The 21,504-nt window shown below is 54.3% G+C and overlaps 8 protein-coding genes and 1 non-coding gene across 9 annotated transcripts; 7 read left to right on the top strand and 2 right to left on the bottom strand.

Annotated features, from left to right (window-relative positions):
• Positions 1–312: 312 nt before the first annotated feature.
• IWZ02DRAFT_t117 lies at positions 313–425 on the top strand. The gene has a single exon. It is a non-coding gene; the product is annotated as a tRNA-Gly (tRNA).
• Positions 426–1,612: 1,187 nt separating this feature from the next.
• On the top strand, positions 1,613–3,536 carry IWZ02DRAFT_93534 (uncharacterized protein). The gene has a single exon (XM_066771440.1). It carries the CDS (start codon positions 1,862–1,864, stop codon positions 3,491–3,493), a length of 1,632 nt encoding a protein of 543 aa, XP_066618648.1. The 5' UTR covers positions 1,613–1,861; the 3' UTR covers positions 3,494–3,536.
• On the bottom strand, positions 3,537–6,144 carry IWZ02DRAFT_93533 (uncharacterized protein). The gene is made up of 4 exons (XM_066771439.1): positions 5,604–6,144; positions 5,408–5,536; positions 5,017–5,359; positions 3,537–4,969 (listed from the first exon to the last, which is right to left on the bottom strand). Exons 1-4 carry the CDS (start codon positions 5,681–5,683, stop codon positions 3,581–3,583), a joined length of 1,941 nt encoding a protein of 646 aa, XP_066618647.1. The 5' UTR covers positions 5,684–6,144; the 3' UTR covers positions 3,537–3,580.
• A 1,074-nt stretch (positions 6,145–7,218) lies between these two features.
• Positions 7,219–9,415, top strand: IWZ02DRAFT_385514 (P-loop containing nucleoside triphosphate hydrolase protein; the record flags this gene model as incomplete). The annotated part of the gene is made up of 7 exons (XM_066765408.1): positions 7,219–7,280; positions 7,330–7,978; positions 8,022–8,292; positions 8,348–8,530; positions 8,589–8,621; positions 8,675–8,881; positions 8,934–9,415. 7 exons carry the CDS (start codon positions 7,219–7,221, stop codon positions 9,413–9,415), a joined length of 1,887 nt encoding a protein of 628 aa, XP_066618646.1.
• Positions 9,416–9,777: 362 nt separating this feature from the next.
• Positions 9,778–11,707, top strand: IWZ02DRAFT_494117 (ATP-dependent RNA helicase-like protein dbp9; the record flags this gene model as incomplete). Its single annotated transcript, XM_066769995.1, has 2 exons — positions 9,778–9,976; positions 10,023–11,707. The coding sequence occupies 2 exons, from the start codon at positions 9,778–9,780 to the stop codon at positions 11,705–11,707; spliced, it is 1,884 nt and encodes a 627-aa protein (XP_066618645.1).
• Positions 11,708–12,153: 446 nt separating this feature from the next.
• Positions 12,154–12,630, bottom strand: IWZ02DRAFT_385273 (mitochondrial 54S ribosomal protein mL60; the record flags this gene model as incomplete). Its single annotated transcript, XM_066765391.1, has 3 exons — positions 12,154–12,206; positions 12,282–12,514; positions 12,581–12,630. 3 exons carry the CDS (start codon positions 12,628–12,630, stop codon positions 12,154–12,156), a joined length of 336 nt encoding a protein of 111 aa, XP_066618644.1.
• A 112-nt stretch (positions 12,631–12,742) lies between these two features.
• IWZ02DRAFT_93459 (trafficking protein-like protein particle complex subunit 2) lies at positions 12,743–13,699 on the top strand. The gene is made up of 2 exons (XM_066771438.1): positions 12,743–13,004; positions 13,070–13,699. Exons 1-2 carry the CDS (start codon positions 12,820–12,822, stop codon positions 13,401–13,403), a joined length of 519 nt encoding a protein of 172 aa, XP_066618643.1. The 5' UTR covers positions 12,743–12,819; the 3' UTR covers positions 13,404–13,699.
• Positions 13,700–14,448: 749 nt separating this feature from the next.
• IWZ02DRAFT_93454 (uncharacterized protein) lies at positions 14,449–18,939 on the top strand. The gene is made up of 3 exons (XM_066771437.1): positions 14,449–17,388; positions 17,545–18,320; positions 18,375–18,939. Exons 1-3 carry the CDS (start codon positions 14,606–14,608, stop codon positions 18,764–18,766), a joined length of 3,951 nt encoding a protein of 1,316 aa, XP_066618642.1. The 5' UTR covers positions 14,449–14,605; the 3' UTR covers positions 18,767–18,939.
• Positions 18,940–19,483: 544 nt separating this feature from the next.
• On the top strand, positions 19,484–21,165 carry IWZ02DRAFT_93440 (mitochondrial carrier protein). The gene is made up of 2 exons (XM_066771436.1): positions 19,484–19,696; positions 19,767–21,165. Exons 1-2 carry the CDS (start codon positions 19,652–19,654, stop codon positions 21,099–21,101), a joined length of 1,380 nt encoding a protein of 459 aa, XP_066618641.1. The 5' UTR covers positions 19,484–19,651; the 3' UTR covers positions 21,102–21,165.
• The last annotated feature ends 339 nt before the right edge of the window (positions 21,166–21,504 follow it).

Below are 21,504 nucleotides of genomic sequence, written 5' to 3'. Positions count from 1 at the left end.
ATCCCTACTTACCTTATAAATGTATATAGTATCCCCTATAGATAGCTCTATCTTAGATAGCCTATAGCTCTAGTAAGATATAAAATAATTAATTAATTAATTAATTAATTATATAAGATTCTTTAGCTAGGTATCCCTACTTACCTTATAAACGTACATAGTATCCCCTATAGATAGCTCTATCTTAGATAGCCTATAGCTCTAGTAAGATATAAAATAATTAATTAATTAATTAATTAAGTAAGACTTTAGTACGTAATGCTAGATACATTAACAGTAATTATAAATTTACTCTCAAGGATAACTACACTAGCGTTGGTGGTTTAGTGGTAAAATTCATCGTTGCCAGCCCATAGCGTTCCTTCACCGGGAGAGCCTCCTGGAAAAACTTCGATGAGCCCCGGGTTCGATTCCCGGCCGACGCAGTTTCTTTAGCCTTTTGAGACCATCTCACGAGGCTGTGGTGGTGTTTGGGTTGATGTTTTGGTAGGTGGGGAGGCCTGGAAGCGTTTTGGTGAAGCGAGGGTCGTAACTCGGGCAAACGGGCCGATGCCGGCTAGAAAACGCGGCCTAGGCGCATGCCGAGCGTCGTGAGATTGGGGAGCGGGAGATTGGGCCATTCCGAGCAGTATAGAAGTCGTTGTGTTGAAGTGCTCTCCGTGAGTGAGGCTTGGTATGCTGCGCAAGTTTTGCGGTTTGCTGTCGCTTTTTGGCCAGGACTTCAGCATCAATGAGGGAATAGACAGCAGTACCGTGTTTTCAATCGCAAATCACCGTCGCCGCTGCGTGTTTCCGATGGAGAAGAGGTCAGCAATTCTCGAAGCAATACCGGGCGGAGACTGCGGTGAAGACAAGACAACGGCGAAAGCGCACACGGGATGTTGATTTCACGGTTACAACATCCTTCGACATGGTTGACGTCAGAGTCCGGTTGCGGGTCGCGTTCGCGTTCCATTCCAAAGCTTAGGTTCTGGAAGCCTGCCGAAAACAAGCAATGAGCCCCGGTTGGGCATGCGATACTGACCATAGAATTCAGATGGCTCACTCGAAGTTCGATGATGCTGCGACGAGTGAAAACCACAAGAAGAGCGAAATCGCCGGCGGGACAAAGCGCTGGCAGAAGATTCTTGACGGTTGTTGTTGCTCCGCCCCATGACAAGAAGTGCTCACGTGACACACTGATCTGTGCGTTACATTCCCGGACTAACAGATTTCCCGAGACCGACCAACTCCCAGCCCTGCCAGCCGGGTGTCCCCATCCCATAACATCTTCGTCACGCCTCATCTGTTCATTCGTTACCGTGTTCATCTTGCGACTGTCTATCAACCGTACGTTTATTCCGTGTGCTTTACAACTGCGCATCAACTATCCGGGATCCAATCGTCGTGCTGGAGTATCGGGTTGCCTGCAAGGCTGGTGACTCCTTGCGATTCCCTGGACCGGTCTTTCTCTGGTTGCGTGCCGGCTCGAGATACCCCTCTGGCCCGCACAATATTTTCGAGCTTGATTCGTTCTCGGAACGTTCGGAGTACCTGTCTAGCTGGTACCTCACCTTGCTCCTGTCCGCTTTCTTCCTGGGCTGGCCTTCTCCGGATGTGTGCTGGTTCGAGGGAAACCTCTGGCTCGCACAATCTTCTCGAGCTGGGCTCGCTTGCGGGCAAAGGGCACTGTTGCGACGACCCGGTTAGTGGAGTCAAGGCTGCTCTCAAGCAAACAGCTTGGCAAAGCCTGGGTGGGTGGGATTCCCACGCTGAATCGTGGGGGTTTTTGTACTTTAACAATGTAAATATTTGGAATGTCACGGTTGATTGGCTGCTCTAGATCTGCCTTATTCGCGCCCTGAGACCCATTACCCTCGCGATGGATGGCCGCCCATGCTTTGCCTCCGCTCCACACTTGGATTACGCCAACGAATTCTTGGTAAAATGGCGCGACGCGGAGACGGGACATACACTGTTTCTTGGGCAATTGGCTTCTTCTGGACGTCGCTATGGTGAAGTGTCCATGTGGTTCGCCGACGATGTGGACCAGAAGTGCATGATCGGGTTTTCTCTTCCCTTGAAGATGCGGGTCGCGAACAAGAAAAGGAGAGACATTCATTTCGTCCTGCCTGCGCGTGCCTTTGCGAGCCCAGACAAGCTCTTCTCCATCGATGTCGTGACGGCCCAAGATGATTTGGAAGCAGCCCATGAGTTTCGCAAGGCGGGACTTGGTTCGTCGACCAAGCTTCTCCGATTGTCCTTTGCCCTCCAAGAATATGGCTACGCCATGATGCCCACCGAGCCTTTCTCAAACCCGTTGCCTTCGAATTCACGCGGCCTGCTGCTCAGCCTCAAATCGCTTTCACGCAGCACAGCTTTTGAAGTGTATTTGCCGTATCTGGAGTCTGCCGCAGAGTTGCTAGACCGCTTTGCCACCAAACCGCGGAGTCTCCCAGTAGAGTCTCCATCGATTGACCATGCCAAGACATATAGTGGCCGGTCATGGGGAGTTGATGAGTGGTCAGTCTACGGAATCGACAATGGGGAGGCGATGCCAAACGCGTGGAATCCTGTTGTTGATGACAATCCACCGCCGTACGAAGAAGCAATCCGCGGAAAATCGATAAACCATCCCGAGTCCGGCACGAAAGAAAACCCCGACGACTGCTTTGACCCATCCCATGACGAGCTTCGGCAGCATTTGAAGTTGCTTGTGGAAGAAGAGCAGGCCCGATTCAATGCAAATGGAGACACCGGATCCATCCCCGACACGGCCAGCTGGAGTTGGAGCGATCACGCGGAGACCCCAAGTCCTCCAGCAAAGCGCAAGGCCGAGGCGCTGCAGCTCGAGTCTGAGCAGCTACACAAATGCCGGCCAATCGAAAAGCCCGAGGCTGACAAAATTCGCAACCCACTTTCTCCAGACGGGAAACCGAAGACCTTCAAACTCGAGAAGAATGCGCTCCACGACAACGAACACGAAGTCTTCATCTCAAAACGCTCATTACTCAACGGAGGACCGAGTCGCAAACTCTTCAGCGACGCCCAATACCGCTGCTTCACCATCGCACTCAATTGGTTCATGACGATATGGCACGAGAGGGCCGACGCACACATCGCCTTTCTGCCAGAACTCAAGAGACTAGCGCAGCTTGCCGGCAAGGCCGACTCGAAGCGTTCCGAGACGATTAAGAGCTTCGAAGACTTTCGCGTGGCTTGCATGCACCTATTTTGCCAGAACGACCGCCCGCCCCGGCAGACGCCGTTCCGGCACGATCTTGCGGCCAAGGAGAAGCTTAGATTGCTCCACACGTTTGTGTACAGGCCCGACGCTGCGCTGCCCCCGGGCCGAGACTGCTACGTCTTGGATGACCTGCTTGCGCTGCATGAGGTAGCCAAGGCGTGCAGTTCACGGGAGAAGACGACGTGTGAGCTGGAATTTGCCTTTTACGCGCAAATGTCGACGTGCGTCTTGCTTGTCCTGTACGGCACGGCTCATGGGAACAAGTAAACATCGAAAGAAACGTCAGCAAGTCGACGACTGCAGCCATGGATCCTCGCGCAAAATCGACCGTAGACTTCCTTTTCTGACACTGGTCTAACTATTGGATGACTCTTCGCCAGACCTAGACACATCCGGCACTTTGATCATACCCAGCAGCTCATCCTCATCCTCAAAATCAAACACTTCCTTCCTCAGCGCGCCGGCTCTGTAAGCTTCTTGCAGCGTCCAGCTCTGATGATCCGTAAACCACCCGACCTTGACAATCTTTGCCTGGCCAGCCGACGCCTTGACCGCGTCGCTCAGGACTTCAGCAAAGCGCCGCAAGCAACTCTTCAGACCCTCGCCACTACTCGTCTTGTCAAGCACCTGCAAGCCGTCTACGATGACGTAGAGCAGAGGCGGACCGGCAGCCAGGACATCGGCAAGCAGCGCAATCGCTTCCGGCAAGCTCTCTTTCCGCTCATCCAGCCGCGCTATCCTCTCCGCCGACAGATCCACCGCTGTTGCGCCTGTATACGTTTCCGAATCAAGCTGCTCTGGCAGCATGGCTGCGACCTGGTGAATCAATGCGCCCACCATTTTGAGCACCTCCTCCTCCAGATCGAACGTCTTATAGCGGCTCGCATCGTATGCGCAAAAGTACGACACGACGGGGACGCCAAGGTTGCGCAGAGCGGCGACGATGAATGCCGCTGTTAGCGTGTTTTGCGATGGCTGCGCGTCGGGTGCTGGCCCCGCTATCCACAGCGCTTCAGAGACTCCTTTCGAGGCCCAGGACACCAGAGTGTGGTAGATGTTTTGGTTGACGGAGAGGTAGCGCGATTTGGCGGAAAGGTCTTTGATCTTTTCCGTCTGCACTTGTCGTCCCAGATGCTCAGTGGCTTCTTGGATTGTTTTGGTACTCCAGTAGGGTTTAGGGTCCGCGGAGCTTTGTGGATAATCGACCTTGGGCGAAGGATCTTCGATACCTTCTTGCTCAGGTTGATAAGCTTGATCTGTTCCAGAAGCTTCGGCACTTGGCTCTATTTGCAATCTTTCAGGAGGCGCCGCGACCGGCGGAGGAGGAGGTGAATGTGCTGCTCTCGACCTCGGACTATCAATCGCTTGTCCAACCAGACCCGCTTGGCAATGAGCCCCCAAATTCAAACGCACGACGTTGAGCCACATTTTGTTGGTCACGCTGTTGGCCTCCTTTTCCGCCTGCTCCGTGTGGTACCTCAACTTATCCATGGAATTCCGTATTTCGGTCTGAAGCGAATCTCCGAGGATACTTTTCAAGCGCTGTGTCGGCGAGCGGTACCACTCATCCAAAAGCTTGGCCAGGAGTTTGAACAGAGCGCAGTAGTAGCACACAGTGTGCCGCTTGATGTACTCCGAGTCTGGAGCGTCGCAGGCAGATTTGTACAGTGTGCGCACTTGATCTGATGCCCTTCCTAGGCACTCAGAGATCTTTTCTCCCGTGCTTCCGTGGGTTTGTGCGGCCTGATGGGATTAGTTGACTCTGGTCGAAAAACGGGAGTTGTACAAACCTTGACACACGCGGTGAACGCACCAGCGAACACGGAGGAGTATTTGTCGTCCTTTGGAAGCATCTGAAAGAGGTACTCGTACTGCCCCAGCGCGTCGAGGACTTTGACTACCCAGCTTCTTGCCCTGCCTCGTTTCGTTTCTTTGCTCTTTTCCATTTCCTTGTTTGACTCATCGAGCAACTTGCGCAGCTGTTCCATACTTGGCTTTTCATATTCATCACGACCAAATATGTGTCTTTTTCTTTCCTTCTTTTTGTTGACATATTTGAGCACCCTCTTCCAGGACTTTTCAAGTTCTTGAGATATCTCATCGACCTCGCTGACCCAGTCAAACACGTCGTAGCTGCCCCAAGGTCAGCTCACACTTGAAGTTTCGTTTGGGCAATCCCACTATCTGTTGTCTCCAAACTTGTCGTTTTTGGTGTAGATTTGCACCGACTTGTCGGCTGATTCGCTGAAAATTCTTGCTCCTCGTGCCTCCTGTTGCTCTTCCCACTTCACCATGTCTGCAAGACTCTTGCTGTTAACGCATCAGTGATCTATCCTTCGCATTGCTGCAAACTATGAATTCTCCGGATTTAACCTACTAAAGCGTATCGTCTGGATTTTTTGACATCTGTGTTTCGCTGTACTGGCGGACCAGCATCAGAGCATCAGAGGCATCCATGACTGTGTCTTAATCTCGTGAGTGCCGTGCCGGAAGCGCGGAGGTTCAATTCAAGGCCAGGGGCGTGGAACACTCGTCGAGATTCAAATCGTACGGTGGTGATTGCCTAACAACTGGACGGTCAAGCGGTCAGCGACAAGGCTGTAAACAAGGCTGTTGTCGTGGTCGCTCCCCGGTGGCTTGATGACACAGCAGTTCCGGAAACCAATCAAGCTTCTGACTCTTGTGCCACTCTTCTGCCTGCACACACGTCAGGCTTGACATGATGATTCGTGGCGCATCGGAGGGGTTGCGGGGTTTCTTAGCTTTTGGTCCAGTTCAGGCTTCGTTGCACTCCATGTAGAGGCAAGTGTCGGGGAGCTGTGTCGCGTGTCGAGAAGCGGATGAGATGGGTATAGGTATACTTCCGACATTGGTCACTGCCCACTTGCTGCGCAAAGTCTCAAGCACTTGAACAGTGTTACAAAGCAAATCCTAGCTACGCGCACTGCACATAAGCCAATAAATCAGGCCATAGTGTGCGTACAACAAGCAAGGCTGCTTATGCTACTGCCAGTTCTGTTGTTTGAGGCTTGGAGAGGCTTGGAGTGTGCAAGCCCTGCAGATTTCGATGAACATTCTTACCTGCATTAACTCACGAAACGCCCAGCCCAGGCTGTACAGCCTACGTGTGACCGAACGGGGACATACGCGGCTACTTGCAAGGCGGGGCTTCTGGCCGATTTATTCCCCAGCGGAACTTGTCCAAGCCTTGTGTGATTGTGCACCACTCTTTGCAAGATTTGCCTTGTCCAGAAAAATCTGTTGCCTTGTCTGAGGTGTTGATCATTTGTCTTTTGCCGATCAAAGACTTGAGCACGTCAGTAAGCATACAATGGTAAGGAGCACACTCACCAAGACAGACATGAAGAACGCGAGGCTTACTTTTGGAGGAAACTCAGGCGGATCGTGTGCCCCCAGAGGTGGCTGGAGTGACCAAGGCCAGTGTCAGAGAGCATGACCAGCCTCCAACAAGCAGCATCATGGAAAGAGACAACAGAACAAACAAGGCACGTCAGGATTTCCACCAAGAGGGCGATAGTGCTCCAAGGATCCAATTTCCCAGGAATGCCGACGAGGATCTTGAGGCACCCCCTCCGGCTGATGTGCCCGATCTCGACCATTCGATGCTTAACACATCTCCAGTCGATACACTGGATGGACACTTGGCAGCCGAGACCGCTTCTGTAGCATCGACCGCGGAGCCCATCGATGAGGGTCCTTGCAACGTCAGATATGTGTATCAATGCACCAACAGGAGTAGCGGTGGCTACTTCGTGGAGAAGAGTAAAGATGCTCCTCTGGACTTCGAGATCGCACAGCCACATCGTCAACCCCCTCCGAATGTCTTTGAGATCAAGCATTCCATGCAAGTCGAGTCGAGGCATTTCAAACAAATGCCGATCGTGCATGGCACCCGAAGACTCAATCCGTTGTGGGAAGCAGGAGGCCACTCTCTTTCGGATACGAAAGTTGTAAGCATCGACAGGACCACAATGGTGATCCACTCGGCTCTCCTGTTGGAGGCCATGAATGAAGTCGTTGAGTACTATCCAAGGTAATGCCGTCTGCAGAAAAAGACTGTCACGACCGCTGACGAGTTGCAGTCAAAACTTTGTCGGCGACGCGGTGGCCTTCAGGGATCCTTTCTGTGCTCTCATACACCATTTCGATGAGCTCAAGGTTCTCAAGAACAGACTTGAAGAAGAGTTGTCTGCCAGGAGCAGCGACCCGAAGACTCGGGCGAAGTGTGAGCACATCCAAATACTGCTGGACTACTTGGGACCAAAGATCCAGCGAGACATCTCACCGGTTCAGAAACGACTCGAAAAGCATGAGCCGACGGTCACATTCAACGACCTGTGGTATCTCCTTCGGCCAGGAGCCCTTTCTTACCATATCCACGACTTGGTTTGGATTGGTTGCGTTATCCAAAGTGCCGAACTGGTGCAAGGAACCGGCGCACAAGCGCACGAAAATGGCCACTGGGACATCTACGTCTGGTTTCAAGACTCCATTTGGGGAACCGGATGGCTGGCAACTGCTCTGAAGAAGGTGAAAATAGAGTACTTTGAAGGGGAGGAGCTTGTCACAAATCTGCCAGTGTTCCCAAGGGATTACTTCGATAAACAAGACGGCAACAGACGGAGATCGGAGCTCCAGGAACGAGGACGTCTGATTCGCGACATCCTGTGGAAGGACCATTCGTACGTGAAGTACAAGGGCAAGCTCATGGTGTCGAATATGAAAGCAGAGGTGAAGCTGGTTTTTGGAAATTGCTGGATATGGTGACTGACAGAGACGACAGTATTATGGACCTCTCATAGCATGTACGACTTACTCACCAGACGCGGTTCTTCCCCCTCATCACTGGAATTACGACTTCATGGACGTAGTACAGGGCCCAGAAGGTCTCAACAAACCCAAGAGACCCAAGTGGTCGAAGATCATCAATCCGTTGGACTTAAACACCAAGGACCCCCGTCATTCGGCTGATCTGCTTTCAGAAGAGCATTTGTTCATTCTATGTCCAATCATGCCGGGGTTTGCGCTTCATACAAAGAGCTGGAGTAGGTGCCTCGTCAAGCTTCGAGCGCTTTCACTTGCTAATGGTTCTCGAATTAGCAATCATCAATGTCGATTGGATATCCAGTTTGGGCGAGCCAGATCAAGTCCCAGCGGCAGACATCCCCGAAGAGGATCTCAAGTTCATCAAGGCCCTCTCAAATCGTCAGATGAAGACCAAAATACCTTGGTCCACAGACTTTATCAAGAACAAGGGAAGGGGTGTTGTGGTTCTCCTTCATGGTTTGTGTCGACTAGACCCACCAGACGCGGTCGATGGCTGACCCTTGTCTACAAATAGGGCCACCAGGTGTTGGAAAGACGTATACCGTTGGTGAGTCGCTGTAACAGGAGGTCGAATGTCAGCAAAACGTTGACAACTACCAGAAACCACGGCAATGGCCATTGGTCGACCACTGATCAGTCTTACCATGGCAGACTTGAAGAAGAACGGTAAAGAGACGATTGAAGTGGAACTGGCAGAATGGTTCTCCTTGGCAAACAGATTCAAGGCGGTGCTTTTGATTGACGAGGCGGATGTCTTTCTGGAACGTCGTCAACACAAAGACGTGGATCGAAACGCACTGGTCTCCGGTACGAAGCATCCTCGTGCCTGCTTTTCCTTCCATTGCTGACGATGGCGCAGCCTTTCTTCGGAAAATGGAATATTTCGACGGCCTCCTGTTCTTGACTACCACACGATTGGGTTTCATCGACGAAGCTTTCATATCGCGGGTACACTTCACGATTGAAATAAAGAAGCTCACCCCAGAGAGAAGAAGACTGATTTGGAAAAGTTTCCTGGACAAACTGGCCCGGGAGTGCCAAGGGAAGATTCGAGTGGCGCCCTTAGCGTCTCGCTACATCTTGGAGGGACCGGACATATGTGCCATGGATTGGAATGGCCGGGAGATTCGAAATGCTTTGCAGACGGCAATCGCGCTGGCTGAACACGACGCTGTCGAGAGCGACTACCACAAAGATGGGGATGAAATCATTGTTGAGAGCGAACATTTCCAGAGGGTCATGAAAATGAGTAAATCATTTCGCGAATACCTCGACAGCATCGGGAATGACACGCAAGAGGAGCGCGCCGCACGTCTGTACGGGCGAAGAGACGAATGTTGAGATGTTGCACTGAACTCGGAGAGATCGGCGTTGGGTGGGCGGATCCTGGGGTCAGAAGCAGTTCAGCACGTCGATAGATTGGATTTCCTGACTTTTGAATAAGCTGTCCTCAATTTCATCGATTTCATCGATATCTGAGAGAATCCTGTGAAGTCCAAAGATAGACGACATTGAAAACGAGTGCGACCAGTCGATACAGTGATGTTGAGGAAGAACGTTAGTCCGGAACGGGACCTGGCACGGTGGACCCTGCTAAAGGCGGTGGCTGTCGGCAGAAATTTTGCCCAAGCGGGCGCAATTCCTCGCCGCCAAGCGCGACCAAACCCACGCCGACATCCACACCATCGCAAAGCAATATCGCCATGGGGAAGCGCAAATTGAACGAGCACGATGTGCCTGAAGAGGCCGATGCCGTCGCGACTGAGCAAAGCTCGCAATCTTTCGACAGTCTCGGACTCGACGCAAGGCTACTGCAGGGTATCGCCCGGCAGAGGTTCTCGCAGCCCACTCGCGTCCAGGCCAGGGCGATTCCTTTAGCTTTGGAGGGCAAAGATATCCTAGGTACTTCTAACGCCTCGAGGTTGATCGCTTCACTGACGCAACGCAGCACGTTCAAAGACAGGCTCTGGCAAGACTGCGGCTTACGTTCTCCCAATTCTCCAATCCATACTCAAGCGCAAATCCGACCCTCGCTGTTCCAGATGCACCTCAGCCTTGATACTCGTTCCTACGCGCGAGCTTGCTGGCCAAGTGACTAAGGCAATCGAAGCCTTTGCTACCTTTTGCGGCCAGGATGTCAAGACGGCAAACATCACGTTGAAGGAGGATGAACAGGTGCAGCGCGCGCGACTCGCCAACTCGCCGGATATTGTCGTTGCGACACCTGCCCGAGCTCTCCACAATTTGAACAGCTCGGCGCTGTCGTTGGATCAGCTGGCGCACTTGGTTATTGACGAGGCCGACTTGGTGCTCTCGTACGGCTACGAAGAGGACTTGGAGAATATTTCCAAGTCGATTCCAAAGACCACACAGGCTTTCCTCATGAGCGCGACTTTGAGCAGCGACGTTGACGATTTGAAGGGGCTCTTCTGCCGCGATCCGGTTCTTTTGGAGCTTGACGAAGAAGAAGAGGACATGGACAAGCTCAAGCAGTATATTGTCAAGTGCGCGGAGGATGAAAAGTTCCTGCTCATCTACGCCATCTTCAAGTTGAAACTGGTTAAAGGAAAGAGCATTGTCTTCGTTGCCGATATCGACCGCTGCTACAGGCTCAAGCTTTTCCTTGAACAGTTTGGCATCAAGAGCTGTGTTCTCAATTCTGAGCTTCCGGTAAACTCGAGGATTCACGTCGTGGAGGAATTCAACAGGAATGTCTACGACATCATCATAGCTACGGACGAGCATGAGGTGTTGGGTAGTGAGCACAAGAAGAAGAAAAAGAGCAAGTCTGGAGATGACGCGGAGGAAGAGGAGCCAGACCAAGAGGACAAGCAGCATGAGGAAGCGGAGGACGACGTGCCGGAAGACTCAGCAACCAAGCCCAACGACGCATCGGTAGAGCCACCTCGCAAGAAGCGCAAGGCGCGCAAACGGGATAAGGAATATGGCATTGCCCGTGGTATCGACTTCCAAAACGTTGCCCTTGTTCTCAACTTCGACCTCCCAACCACTTCGAAATCATACACGCACCGCGTCGGACGTACAGCGCGCGCTGGCAAGACAGGCATGGCCATTTCGTTTGTGATCCCCAAGGATCAATACCGCAAGCACAAGCCCACAAGCATTGAGTCGTGCAAGCACGATGAGGAAGTCCTGGCCAAGATCCAAAAAACCCAAGAGAAGCGCGGCAGCAAGGTTGAGCCTTATAACTTCGACATGAAGCAGCTCGATGGCTTCCGTTACCGTCTCGCCGATGCCCTGCGCGCCGTGACCCGCATCGCCGTTCGTGAGGCACGTGCGCGCGAACTCCGCCAGGAACTGCTCAAGTCTGAGAAGCTGAAACGCCACTTTGAGGAAAATCCGCAGGATCTGCAGCACCTAAGGCACGACAGCGAAGCCAGGACGGCACGGATGCAACCGCATTTGAGGCACGTGCCCGAGTATCTACTGCCCGCTGGAGGCAAGAAGGATGCAGCGCAAGAGATTGGATTTGTTGGCTTCAAGAAGGATGAGGCGAAAGAGAATCGCATTCGCAAGGCTAGGGCGATGAAGAAGAGGGTGGGCAAGGGCAGGCCGATTAAGAAGGTGGATCCATTGAAGACATTTAATGCCAAGGGAAGGGGAAAGAAATGAGCTGTGGTCGATTTTGAAGGCTTTCGGGACGGAAAAAGTTGGGCTAGTTTACAAGATGCAACCATGTTTACAGTGTGTATAAGATACCTCAAGTCATATGCCATGATGCAAGCAAATCAACCATCGTGCGTTCTCGTCCGTGAGCTTCTAGTGAGAGGTGTTGAGCAAAATCCAAAGCTATTTCTGCTTTGTTCACCTTGAAGACGCCGTCGACCGATCGTGTTTCAGAACGCGCAAGCTCCTAGCATTCCTAAATTTTTAATGACATTGTCGCATCGAAGTAGGGTCCAACATTTCCCAGGCTGATCTTGAATCACTCTTGATATGTGTATTGCTGCCAACAGCTCATTCTAGCGAACCGAGTAACCGTATGCGCCGATTCGTGCTCCCAGCGAAAGTAGAAGAGTTCAAGACACACAAGGAGGGATATCAATTTCAAAGTACGCTTAGAAACCCGGCGGGTTGAGACGCTGCGAGACGCGGGTCCACTTGGGCACCTCTGCAACAATTGTCAGCACCACATCCCTCTTTATAAACGTAACCAATGCACACAGTGCGATGATGATCAACGTACTGTGAATTCCCTTCCTGTAGCCCCTCTCGTAGCGGCCAAAGACGGTGTACTTGTCGCGCGCAAACATCTCCGCCTCGGTGGGCATCTCCTCCTTCCAGCGGTCCAGCTTGACGGTGCCGTTGATGCCGGCGCGCGCGAGCGCCTTGTCGACGGTCGCGACGACGTTGTCTACACGGCGGAGGCGGCCGCGCTGGCGGGCTTTTTGGGGAGGCGAGAGCCGCCACGGGATCTTCCTGCGGTTAGTGTTAGCTTGCGTCGAAGATTGCGGCTCAATTGTTGCGATTGCAGTGCAAGCTTACCAGAGGAGACCACCGGACAGCGGCGATGACGGCTTGAATGCTCCAAACATGATTGCTGGCTGACTGTCTGGGGGCGCGGGCAAGATCGACGTCGTGGTGTCGGAACTTTTGGCGCGCTGGGTGTCTTCACCGCCTCGGCAAAACTACACGTACCGGGGGGAGCTCCACAGCTACTCTGACTGCACCCCATCTTCAACGAAGTCCCAACTTTGCCCGACAGCTTGCTCTTGCGCGTCATCATGTCTTATTACTTTGCCATTGTGGGCACCAAGGACAACCCGCTGTTTGAGCATGAATTCGGGACGTCAAGGGGCGGCGGCGATGGCATCGCGCGCTTCAGGGAAGAGGCGCGACACATGAACCAATTTATCGTGCACAGCAGCCTGGACATTGTGGAGGAAGTGCAGTGGGGAGGCGGACAGATGTGAGAGCTCTCCTTGCGCCCCAAAATGAGCTACCTTGAGGGCTCTTTGCTGACCAGCTGGTCAGGTACCTTAAACACATCGACCGCTTCCAGAACAACTACATCTCCTGCTTCCTGACAGCGGGCAACGTCAAATTCTTGCTCCTGACCTGTCCCCACAACGACAACAACCGCTCGTCGGCTGCTTCCATGTCTTCAGTGCGCAATTCGGCGTACCCGTCTTCCAGCACGTACAACCCCACCGCCCCAGCCGCCGAGGAGGCCATCAAGAACTTCTTCATGGACGTCTACGACAACTGGGTCAAGACAATCATGAACCCGTTCTACGCACTGAATCAGCCCGTCAGGAGTCCCGTCTTCAGACAGCGGGTCGCAGCTGCAGCGAAGAAATATTTATGATTTCCATAATCCCAGTGGCTGTTGGGTTGATTGGCCCAAGATCGATTATCAAACGGCTGCCTGTTGAGTCAAGGATCATGATTGATGGGCCCTGTTGTGGCCCTGTTGCCGCCTTTCGGTGTGTCTTGCACTCAGCTGGCCGAGTTCTCTGTCGTCTTGTCGGTTTCGCCTCGTATCCGGATCCGGATTTTGCAACGCACATTCTCGCCTGCATGCGATTGTTGAGGCCTGCTACCGCCCTACTGTTTTACTGTGGATACCCTTGGCTGCCTGTGTCTGGGAAACTCTCGACCGATGCGACCACTGCGGCAAACGCATTTTAAGAGTGAATCCACATATCTTGTCGAGGCTACCAACAAAGACCACTTGGTCTCTGATCACGCGGTGTGGTATTCGGAACTGTTGAGATTGAGTGGACTGACCCTCTCCTTCGCCATCGGTCATTTCATCAGGCCGAATGAGGGCTGCTGGGCCAATCGGGGCGATATGTTGGAGTATTTTCCTTGGCCACAGGCTACAGCGCAACAAAGACGCAGCAAAGTCACAAGAGACAAGGAAGATGGACGGCTCGTCATGTGAGTAGCCAAGGAAATGGAGAGCGGCGACTGGTACGGACGTACGTACGGGTTGTTGTACGTGGACGCAAGTCTTGTATGTCGAAGACGCGCGTGCGCGAGGATGGCTGGAATGCGCCTCCTGCACTTGAGCTTCACAGATTACACTACGATCGTGCAGCTGGGAGGGAAGAGGACAGAGAGCATGCAGAGAATAGATATTGGTCTCTCGTTCATGGTGTTGGATATCGAGTGTCAGTTGGGACCGCAACGGGCAAGGCGCCTGACTCGGGAGGCGAGGCCTGATTGGTGCAGCCCAGACCCTGCGCCATAGGCTAGCTGGACCGTCGCGTAGCGTCAGGCAACAGCGAAAAGCAGCAGACACACAGGATGGACCTTCTTGATGTTGAGACTGGTGCCTGCTCCCAAGCTTCATATCCCTTTTGTACTGCCCATGCGCCCTGACCTCCATCTTCTCTCCACTTCAAGACCTCATTCACCGTGATTCGAGAACCACAACACTCCAGGACAAGTCTTCAAAGAGGAGAAGCGGGGCCGCGCAATCCGTCTTGTCGCAAGCGCCACGGACCTATGCCATCATCCTTCCGTCCTCTGGAATATCCATAGTCTTGCACACAATCTGCCATCATGACTACCCTTGCGCCGCTGGCCAGGCGGCTCACGAAGCTCTACTCGGACACCAAAAAGGACATGCTGGCTGAGCAGGTCAAGCTGCAAGGCGTCCCCGAACTCAATGCAATCCACCGCCGATTCCGTATGCAAAAGGACCGCCTGGTCGCCTGGGGGCTTGAATGGAGCGACGACAGCTCTGCCGCGTCGCAAGGCAGCATCGACGAATCCATTGCCAAAGCCGGCTTGACCGAGACCGTATCGAGCGTTTTGGCGACCATCAAAGACATCCTCGACGAAGCCGAGCAAATCAGGATATCCGAGCAAGCCGCGTCCGACGATATTCGCACCTTTAAGAGCAGGGGCAAGGCGTCTGTCGCGCGCGACTGGAATCCCGCCGGCAAAGCGCGCTACGAAGAGCTAGCAAAGGACCTCAGCGGCTCTATAGACACTCTTTACGACCTGTCGAGATCACGGCGCAAGTTTGTCCAGAGCAAAAATCCCATGGCTTTTGCCCAGCAACAGTCCAAAACCTACTCTGAATTTGGCTCTGCCAAAGCGCCGCTCGTGGACGACGACTTGGCTCTTGGTGACGTGAAAGTGCACCAGCCGAGTCCGCGATTGGAATCCCTGGATGCCGGCGAGCCAATTCCTAGAATAGAGCGCTCAGATCTCATTCTACCGGAAGAGGAGCCTCCACCATATGAGACCATCGGAGTCCCTTCGTGCACGCGCTTGATTGGACAATTGCAACGATACGACTACAAGAGCTCCGAAACGACTACTCAACCTGTTCTGATTGAATATGCTGGATTCGACATTGCCTATCGGACAGGAGGTGGTGGCTTTGGGCCACCGCTTGACCGGCTCGAACAGGTCCTTTCCATGTACCAGCAGCGCAACGCGCACTTTGAAGGTGGGACCAACGGACCGGAATATGGAGTCTTCAAGTGTCTGGGATACTTTGAAGACTTTTCACAACCGCGGTTTGGGTTGGTCTTTGAGCTGCCGCACTTTTCACGCGGTAGCCCAGGTAGACCACTTCGACCTGCGGATCTCCAGTCTATGCGACCTGTCACCCTTCTCAATGTGCTCCAGGCCTCGTCAAAGTCGTCCGGTGCCCAGAGCCAAGCTGTGCCAAACATCCCACCTCTCGAGCAGCGCTTTCGAATCGCCCACAACCTCGTCATGACCTTTTGTCGACTGCACAAGCAAGGTGTGGTTCACAAGGAGGTCAACAGCGGCAACGTGCTGTTGTTTCGCAGGCCACGAAGCGAATCTGTCAGGCACCCAGACTATGAGCTTCGGTCACCTTTTGTTTGTTCTTTTGACATTTTTTCCGAAACTAGCATAGATCCTCCCTTTCCCAACGTCCTCAACATCTACCGCCACCCGCATGATCCAAAGTCGGAAAACCGAACAAATGCTCCGTACGGCATTCAGTTTGATATGTACGGCCTCGCTCTCATTTTGCTGGAGATTGGTCTCTGGCTTCCATTGAAGGATGTCTTCAAGGTCAAGTACAGTCTGGCCGACTTCAAGCTGCGGCTGGAGGACATTTGGATCCGCAGGCTGGCCAACAAATGCGGCACAGTCTACATGAATGCCGTTCGCGAATGCATCGCAGCTGGAGATCGCAACATTTCGGAATCTGAAGTCGGCATGGTTTACGACGGCCTGTTGAGCAGGCTTCAAAGGTGCTGCCTCTTGGACGACATGGAGCCAATCGACTACAGCATTTCTGCGCCGTCTCTGGGAGACTTTGCAGTCAGTGAGAAAAAATCGCCTTCAGAACTTCGTGGAGCCCCGAGTCCATTCCCATCGAAGCTGGAAAAGGAGTCGACCCAGTCAACCCAGCAGAGCGAGCCGCGTGAAAAGGGAAAGATCGATTCCCCTCCACTCGACGAAGCATCGGCTGCCTTATTGAAAATGCCCGAATTGAGAGAGTATCTCGAGGATGCCGTGGTTTGTTTCCAAAGCCTTTGCCGTGGAAATCGTTTGAGGGCGTCCAAAAGCGATCTTGAGCGCAGCGTCCACCTCATCCAACGCCAGTGGCGATTGAAGCAACAATCGCGACGCTTTTCGTTACCTCGGAAGCCTCTTCGACGGCGGCAGGTTCCCCCGAGGATCGAGACGCAGATTTCATCGGACCTAGAGCCCAACACGGTGGAAGATGTTTCCGTTCGCCACAAGATTAAGCAACACAATTCAAGCAAGAAGAAGAAGCTCCTGGTACAGCCCTGTTGGCAACCTTCGCCAACGGTCGCAACCGAGTGGGGACACGTTCTTCTTCCACGGCTGATTCGGATTTGTGAACGGGCGCTCAAAGACTCTGACGAGAGCTCCAGCATCGATCTTTTTGGCATTGGTCCTTCCCTTGCAGAAGCACGACCTACGATTGTCATTACCTGCTCCAGTACTGGAAAGGTCAAGGCTGCACTTACCAAGCGCTTTAACTACGACAAGACCATCTACGACCTCAAGGTTCACAAAGGCAAGATTCGACGGTCGAAGCTCTCGAGGCCTGATTCGGGATTCCGCAAGAAGCGAAGGCCCGCTCCAGCGACGTATCGGTCTATGGCTCATGACGAAAATGGAATGCCGGCAATAAACAAGCTCTATCAACAGCGACCAGTTTGTGGAGCGAGCATCGGGGCTTTCAACGGCGAGCACATGCCGCCGGTCAGCTACGGAGGTGTTGTACTTGTGGACGGGGAGCCATTTGGCATGAGCGTGCACCACATGTTGGAGGTGCCGAGCGATGACGAGAGTGATGATGATGACGCCATGAGCGATGATGGGTTAGTACACTCGACACTTGCGATCCCTATCCCCTGCGAAAGACGATTTCGATGGCGCAGATCGTCGTGCAAACGTGGCTATCACGTCTCCATCCACCCCTCAGCAGCGCACAATTGAAGGAAGAATCTCCGACGAGATGCTAATACACAGGGCAGCGCCGCTCAGGTATACCGCTCGAGCAGCAGGGTACCTTCTTATCCTTGGCTTTCGTCAGTAGGCTCTGCACCCGCTCTCGAGTCGCCACCATTATCGCCCGAGCCATTCGAAATCTCGGACGACGAGGATGACGATGAAGATTACCTCGACGACTCTGCATCCAGCGCAGCCTATGAGTCCGAACTGGACTATTCCGACTATGAAAGCGACACGGGATCAACAAAGTCTTCGCCCTCAGAACCTGGCGATGTGCCTGGTGTTGAGGCTGGCTCTGCCGAAGCCGACGGCCTCTTGATCACCCAGCCGGCTATTGACGACGTCGACGAAGACTTTTTCCCCTGCGAGGAAGACAAGGACGAAGACCACCTCGACAGCCACGAACTGGGTTGCGTCCACGCCAGCAGTGGAATCCGGCGCTGGATTCGCGCCGGCGTCGTCCACGAAATCGACTGGTCGCTTCTCCGCCTCAAGGAAGAGCGCCTGCAGCCGTGGAATCTCGTCCAGGGCGGCCGACGCTTCTCACGGCTCGACAATAAGACAGGAGACTTGCGCCCAGCTCTCCTTGACCCCGTCACGAGGTCAGGCTTCGGCCCAGAGGAAGACGAGTTTCCGCGGGCCATTGCGAGAACGGCAGATCTGGCGAGCTTGCGCGTGCACAGCTTTGGCCGCACGACTGGCCTCAGGGGCGGTGTCATTGGGCACACGATGACTGCCGTCAAGATCCACGGGCGCCGTTCATACTCTCGCGCCTGGCACGTCACGGGCGGACTAGGAGGTAAGATTGCCACCACTGAACCCCATTCCTGCATCTGTAGCTAACGCAACACAGTCGGCGGCGACTCTGGCGCCTGGGTCATCGACAACGAGCACGGCCGCGTTTGCGGCCACGTCCTGGCGTGGTGCGGGCGCAGCCGTGTGGCGTACATCTGCCCGATGGAGGTGCTGCTTGAAGACATCAAGCGCACGCTCGGCGCCAAACAGATTTGTCTGCCGGGGCAAGAGGGGATTGATTCGGAAGACGACGAGGAGCACCTGTTGCAGCAATCGTACAGCGTCAGGGGCAGCAGGGGCTTTGATGCTGATGTCGCGCAGAGGTTTAGCGGGATGAGCGTCACTGCAGCTGATGTGCAGGTTGATGTTGCAGAGGTTCGGCGCAAGATTCTCGATGGTAGAGGCCCGGTGAGGATGCAGATGAGGGGTCGGAGGGGACAGATGGCGTAGTCGAGGCGGCCTTTGCGTTGTTTTGCTTGGTGCCTTTGGAAGAGGGAAAGATTTGTGACTTTCTTTGGTCGTTTTCAAAAGCGTGGAAAATCTTGGGACTTCGCGAATGGATGCGTGTCTATGGGTAGTCGGCCGGCGGCGAAGAAGTCTTTTGCATTACTTTAGATACCCTTTCCTTACTATCGTCTCGTTCATCTCATTTCAGCTCATCTACAGACACAGGTAGATGTGGGGTACGTTCGCTGAATACGTAGTCTGTTATTTGTTGCTCTTGGTTTCGCAAATAATTCTGTTCCCAGCAATCCGACATCACGTTAGCAGACAGCGGTGCCAAGGTCCTATCTTATGTTTGTCATTGAAGGTAGCCAGGTGGCCAAGCCACCAATGACGTCGACGCCCTCGACCCCAGGTCCTGCACGGTCGACACTCGGCACGCTGGGACACCTGGGCCTGACCTCACACATACCTCACCTTGTACAGGTATCATCACATGCCAAAACCAAGGCCCAATCCAAAATCGACCTGCCTGTGCTTACCCACTGCTGCTAGCCGGACTGGACTGGACTGGACTGGACTGTAGCCCGCGCGCTTTTGACCACACTACCGCCTGTCTGTCTGTCTGTCTGCGTACATTCCTGTCAGGTCATCCGACGTTTGGTAGCTGTTTGGTCCTTGCGGCTTCTGTTCTGTCGAGATTCTTTCGCGTTTGGTTTACCTTTCGACGGGAACCTACCATCGACTGACTGACCTGGCTATCGGTCTATTTGCATAGCTACACACCCTGTCAACCTTTCGACCGAGCGAGTACCAGCAAAACGAGCCGCCGCATGCGCTGAAAGCCGACGGCGAGAGGAAGAGGTCAAGAGGAGAGAGAGCACCGAAAAGATGGCCGACGATGACGAAAACGCCTGGTTCTACACGGCGCAGCTGGTGCGTTTGTCTGCTTCCTTCCCCTCCCCTCCCTCACATGTACATCCGCTCACAAGCCACGCTCCCACAGGATGCCTTCGAGCTCTACCACATTGTGCAAGAGGAGACGCGGCGGCCGTCGCGCGCGCCGCTGGGCCCCGCGCTGCCCGCTCTCGGCCATGCCACATCGGGAGCCATCGGGTCCGCGGTTGCGAACCTGCTGATATACCCGCTCGACGTCGTCATCACGCGGCTGCAGGTGCAGGCAAGGACATCGGGGAAAGATGGCGCCAACGACGACGACGACGACGAATATGCCGACATCGTGGACGCGGTGCGCAAGATGTACGCGCGCGAAGGCGGCGTGGCGGCCTTCTATAGCGGGCAGGGCGACTCGCTGGTAAAGAGCGTGCTCGACTCGTTTCTGTTCTTCCTGGCGTACAACATGCTCAGGCACGTGCGGCAGAGCATGCTGGGCCTCGCGCGCAACCGTAGCCTCCCCGTGCTCGAGGAGATTGGTGTCGGCATGCTAGCGGGCGCTGCCGCCAAGCTGTGCACGACGCCGGTGCAGAACGTCGTCACGCGCAAGCAGACGGCGGCCATGGTGGCAGCGCGGCAGAGACACAACGACAGCAACGACAACAGTGGCAAGGCGGAGGGGAATGATCAGGATGGGAAGGGCAAGAAGAAGAAGAAGAAGAAGAAGAAGAAGAAGAAGAAGAAGAAGAAGAAGAAGGGGCCCTCGGCGCGTGCGATTGCGGCGCAAATCTGGCGTGAGAAGGGCTGGACGGGGTTTTGGGCGGGCTACAGCGCCAGTCTGATTCTCACCGTGAACCCAGCGCTCACGTTCCTGCTGCAGGGCATGCTGCTGCGATTGCTGGTGCCGCGCGAGAAGCGCAAGAGCCCGGGAGCGCGGCTGACGTTCCTCATGGCGGCGGCCAGCAAGGCCGTGGCGAGCACGATCACGTATCCAGTGTCGGTCGCGAAGACGCGGGCACAAGCAGGAGGGGAGGGGGCTCAGCAACAGCAGAAGCAGGGGGAGCAACACGAAGGAAAGACTCGAAAAGCTCGGGCGACGATTTTCGGGGCGATAGTCGCGATAGCGCGGCGCGAGGGGCCGGCGGGGTTGTACCGGGGGCTGGGCGGCGAGGTGCTCAAGGGCTTCTTCACCCACGGCCTGACGATGCTGATGAAGGAGCACATCCACGTCGCCGTCATCCAGCTGTACTACCTGCTGCTCAAGGCGCTGCGACGGTTCCCAGCGACGGCGGGCGAGGTGCTGCGCCAAAACGCGGAGGAGGTGGCGGGCGAGGTCAAGGAGCTGGTCGGAGACGTGGTGGAGTCGGGAAAGGAGGTGCTGGAGAGGGCGGCGTCGAATCAAGTCGGCGCGGGAAGGGGGGACAGCAGCAAAAAGGAGCGATATTGATTAATTATGGATTTTTGCGAGCCATCATCGGCGAATTTCAGACAAGTGACTGAATTTTCGTGACGGCGCCGATGATGGGATGTAGCGGTGGAGCGGCGGTGGAGAGAGAGGAGCGGACGGAGTGGACCTACCGACATGACTGACTGGTGACTGCTGCAATGGCAATCCGGAGCCGCTGCCACGTCAGTCGCGGATTCAGGTACAGCACTGCACTGGCGACAAGGACAACAGAGTGTTGAGAATTGGAGTCAAGCAGCAGGAAAACAGATGAGAAAAACAACATGGCAGATGGCAGTGGGCAGTGGTGTTGACGTCTCCAGCCGCCATGGATTCGATGCACGCCACAGGGATCCCGCTTGCGAGGGAGCCGCCCGAGCACGGTCCGTAGCAACCGGCAATGCAT

The sequence above is a fragment of the Phyllosticta citriasiana genome (assembly GCF_038021145.1).
Source record: "Phyllosticta citriasiana strain CBS 120426 chromosome Unknown IWZ02scaffold_16, whole genome shotgun sequence".
Taxonomy (NCBI): domain Eukaryota; kingdom Fungi; phylum Ascomycota; class Dothideomycetes; order Botryosphaeriales; family Phyllostictaceae; genus Phyllosticta; species Phyllosticta citriasiana.
This window is presented reverse-complemented; position numbering and strand designations above follow the sequence as displayed.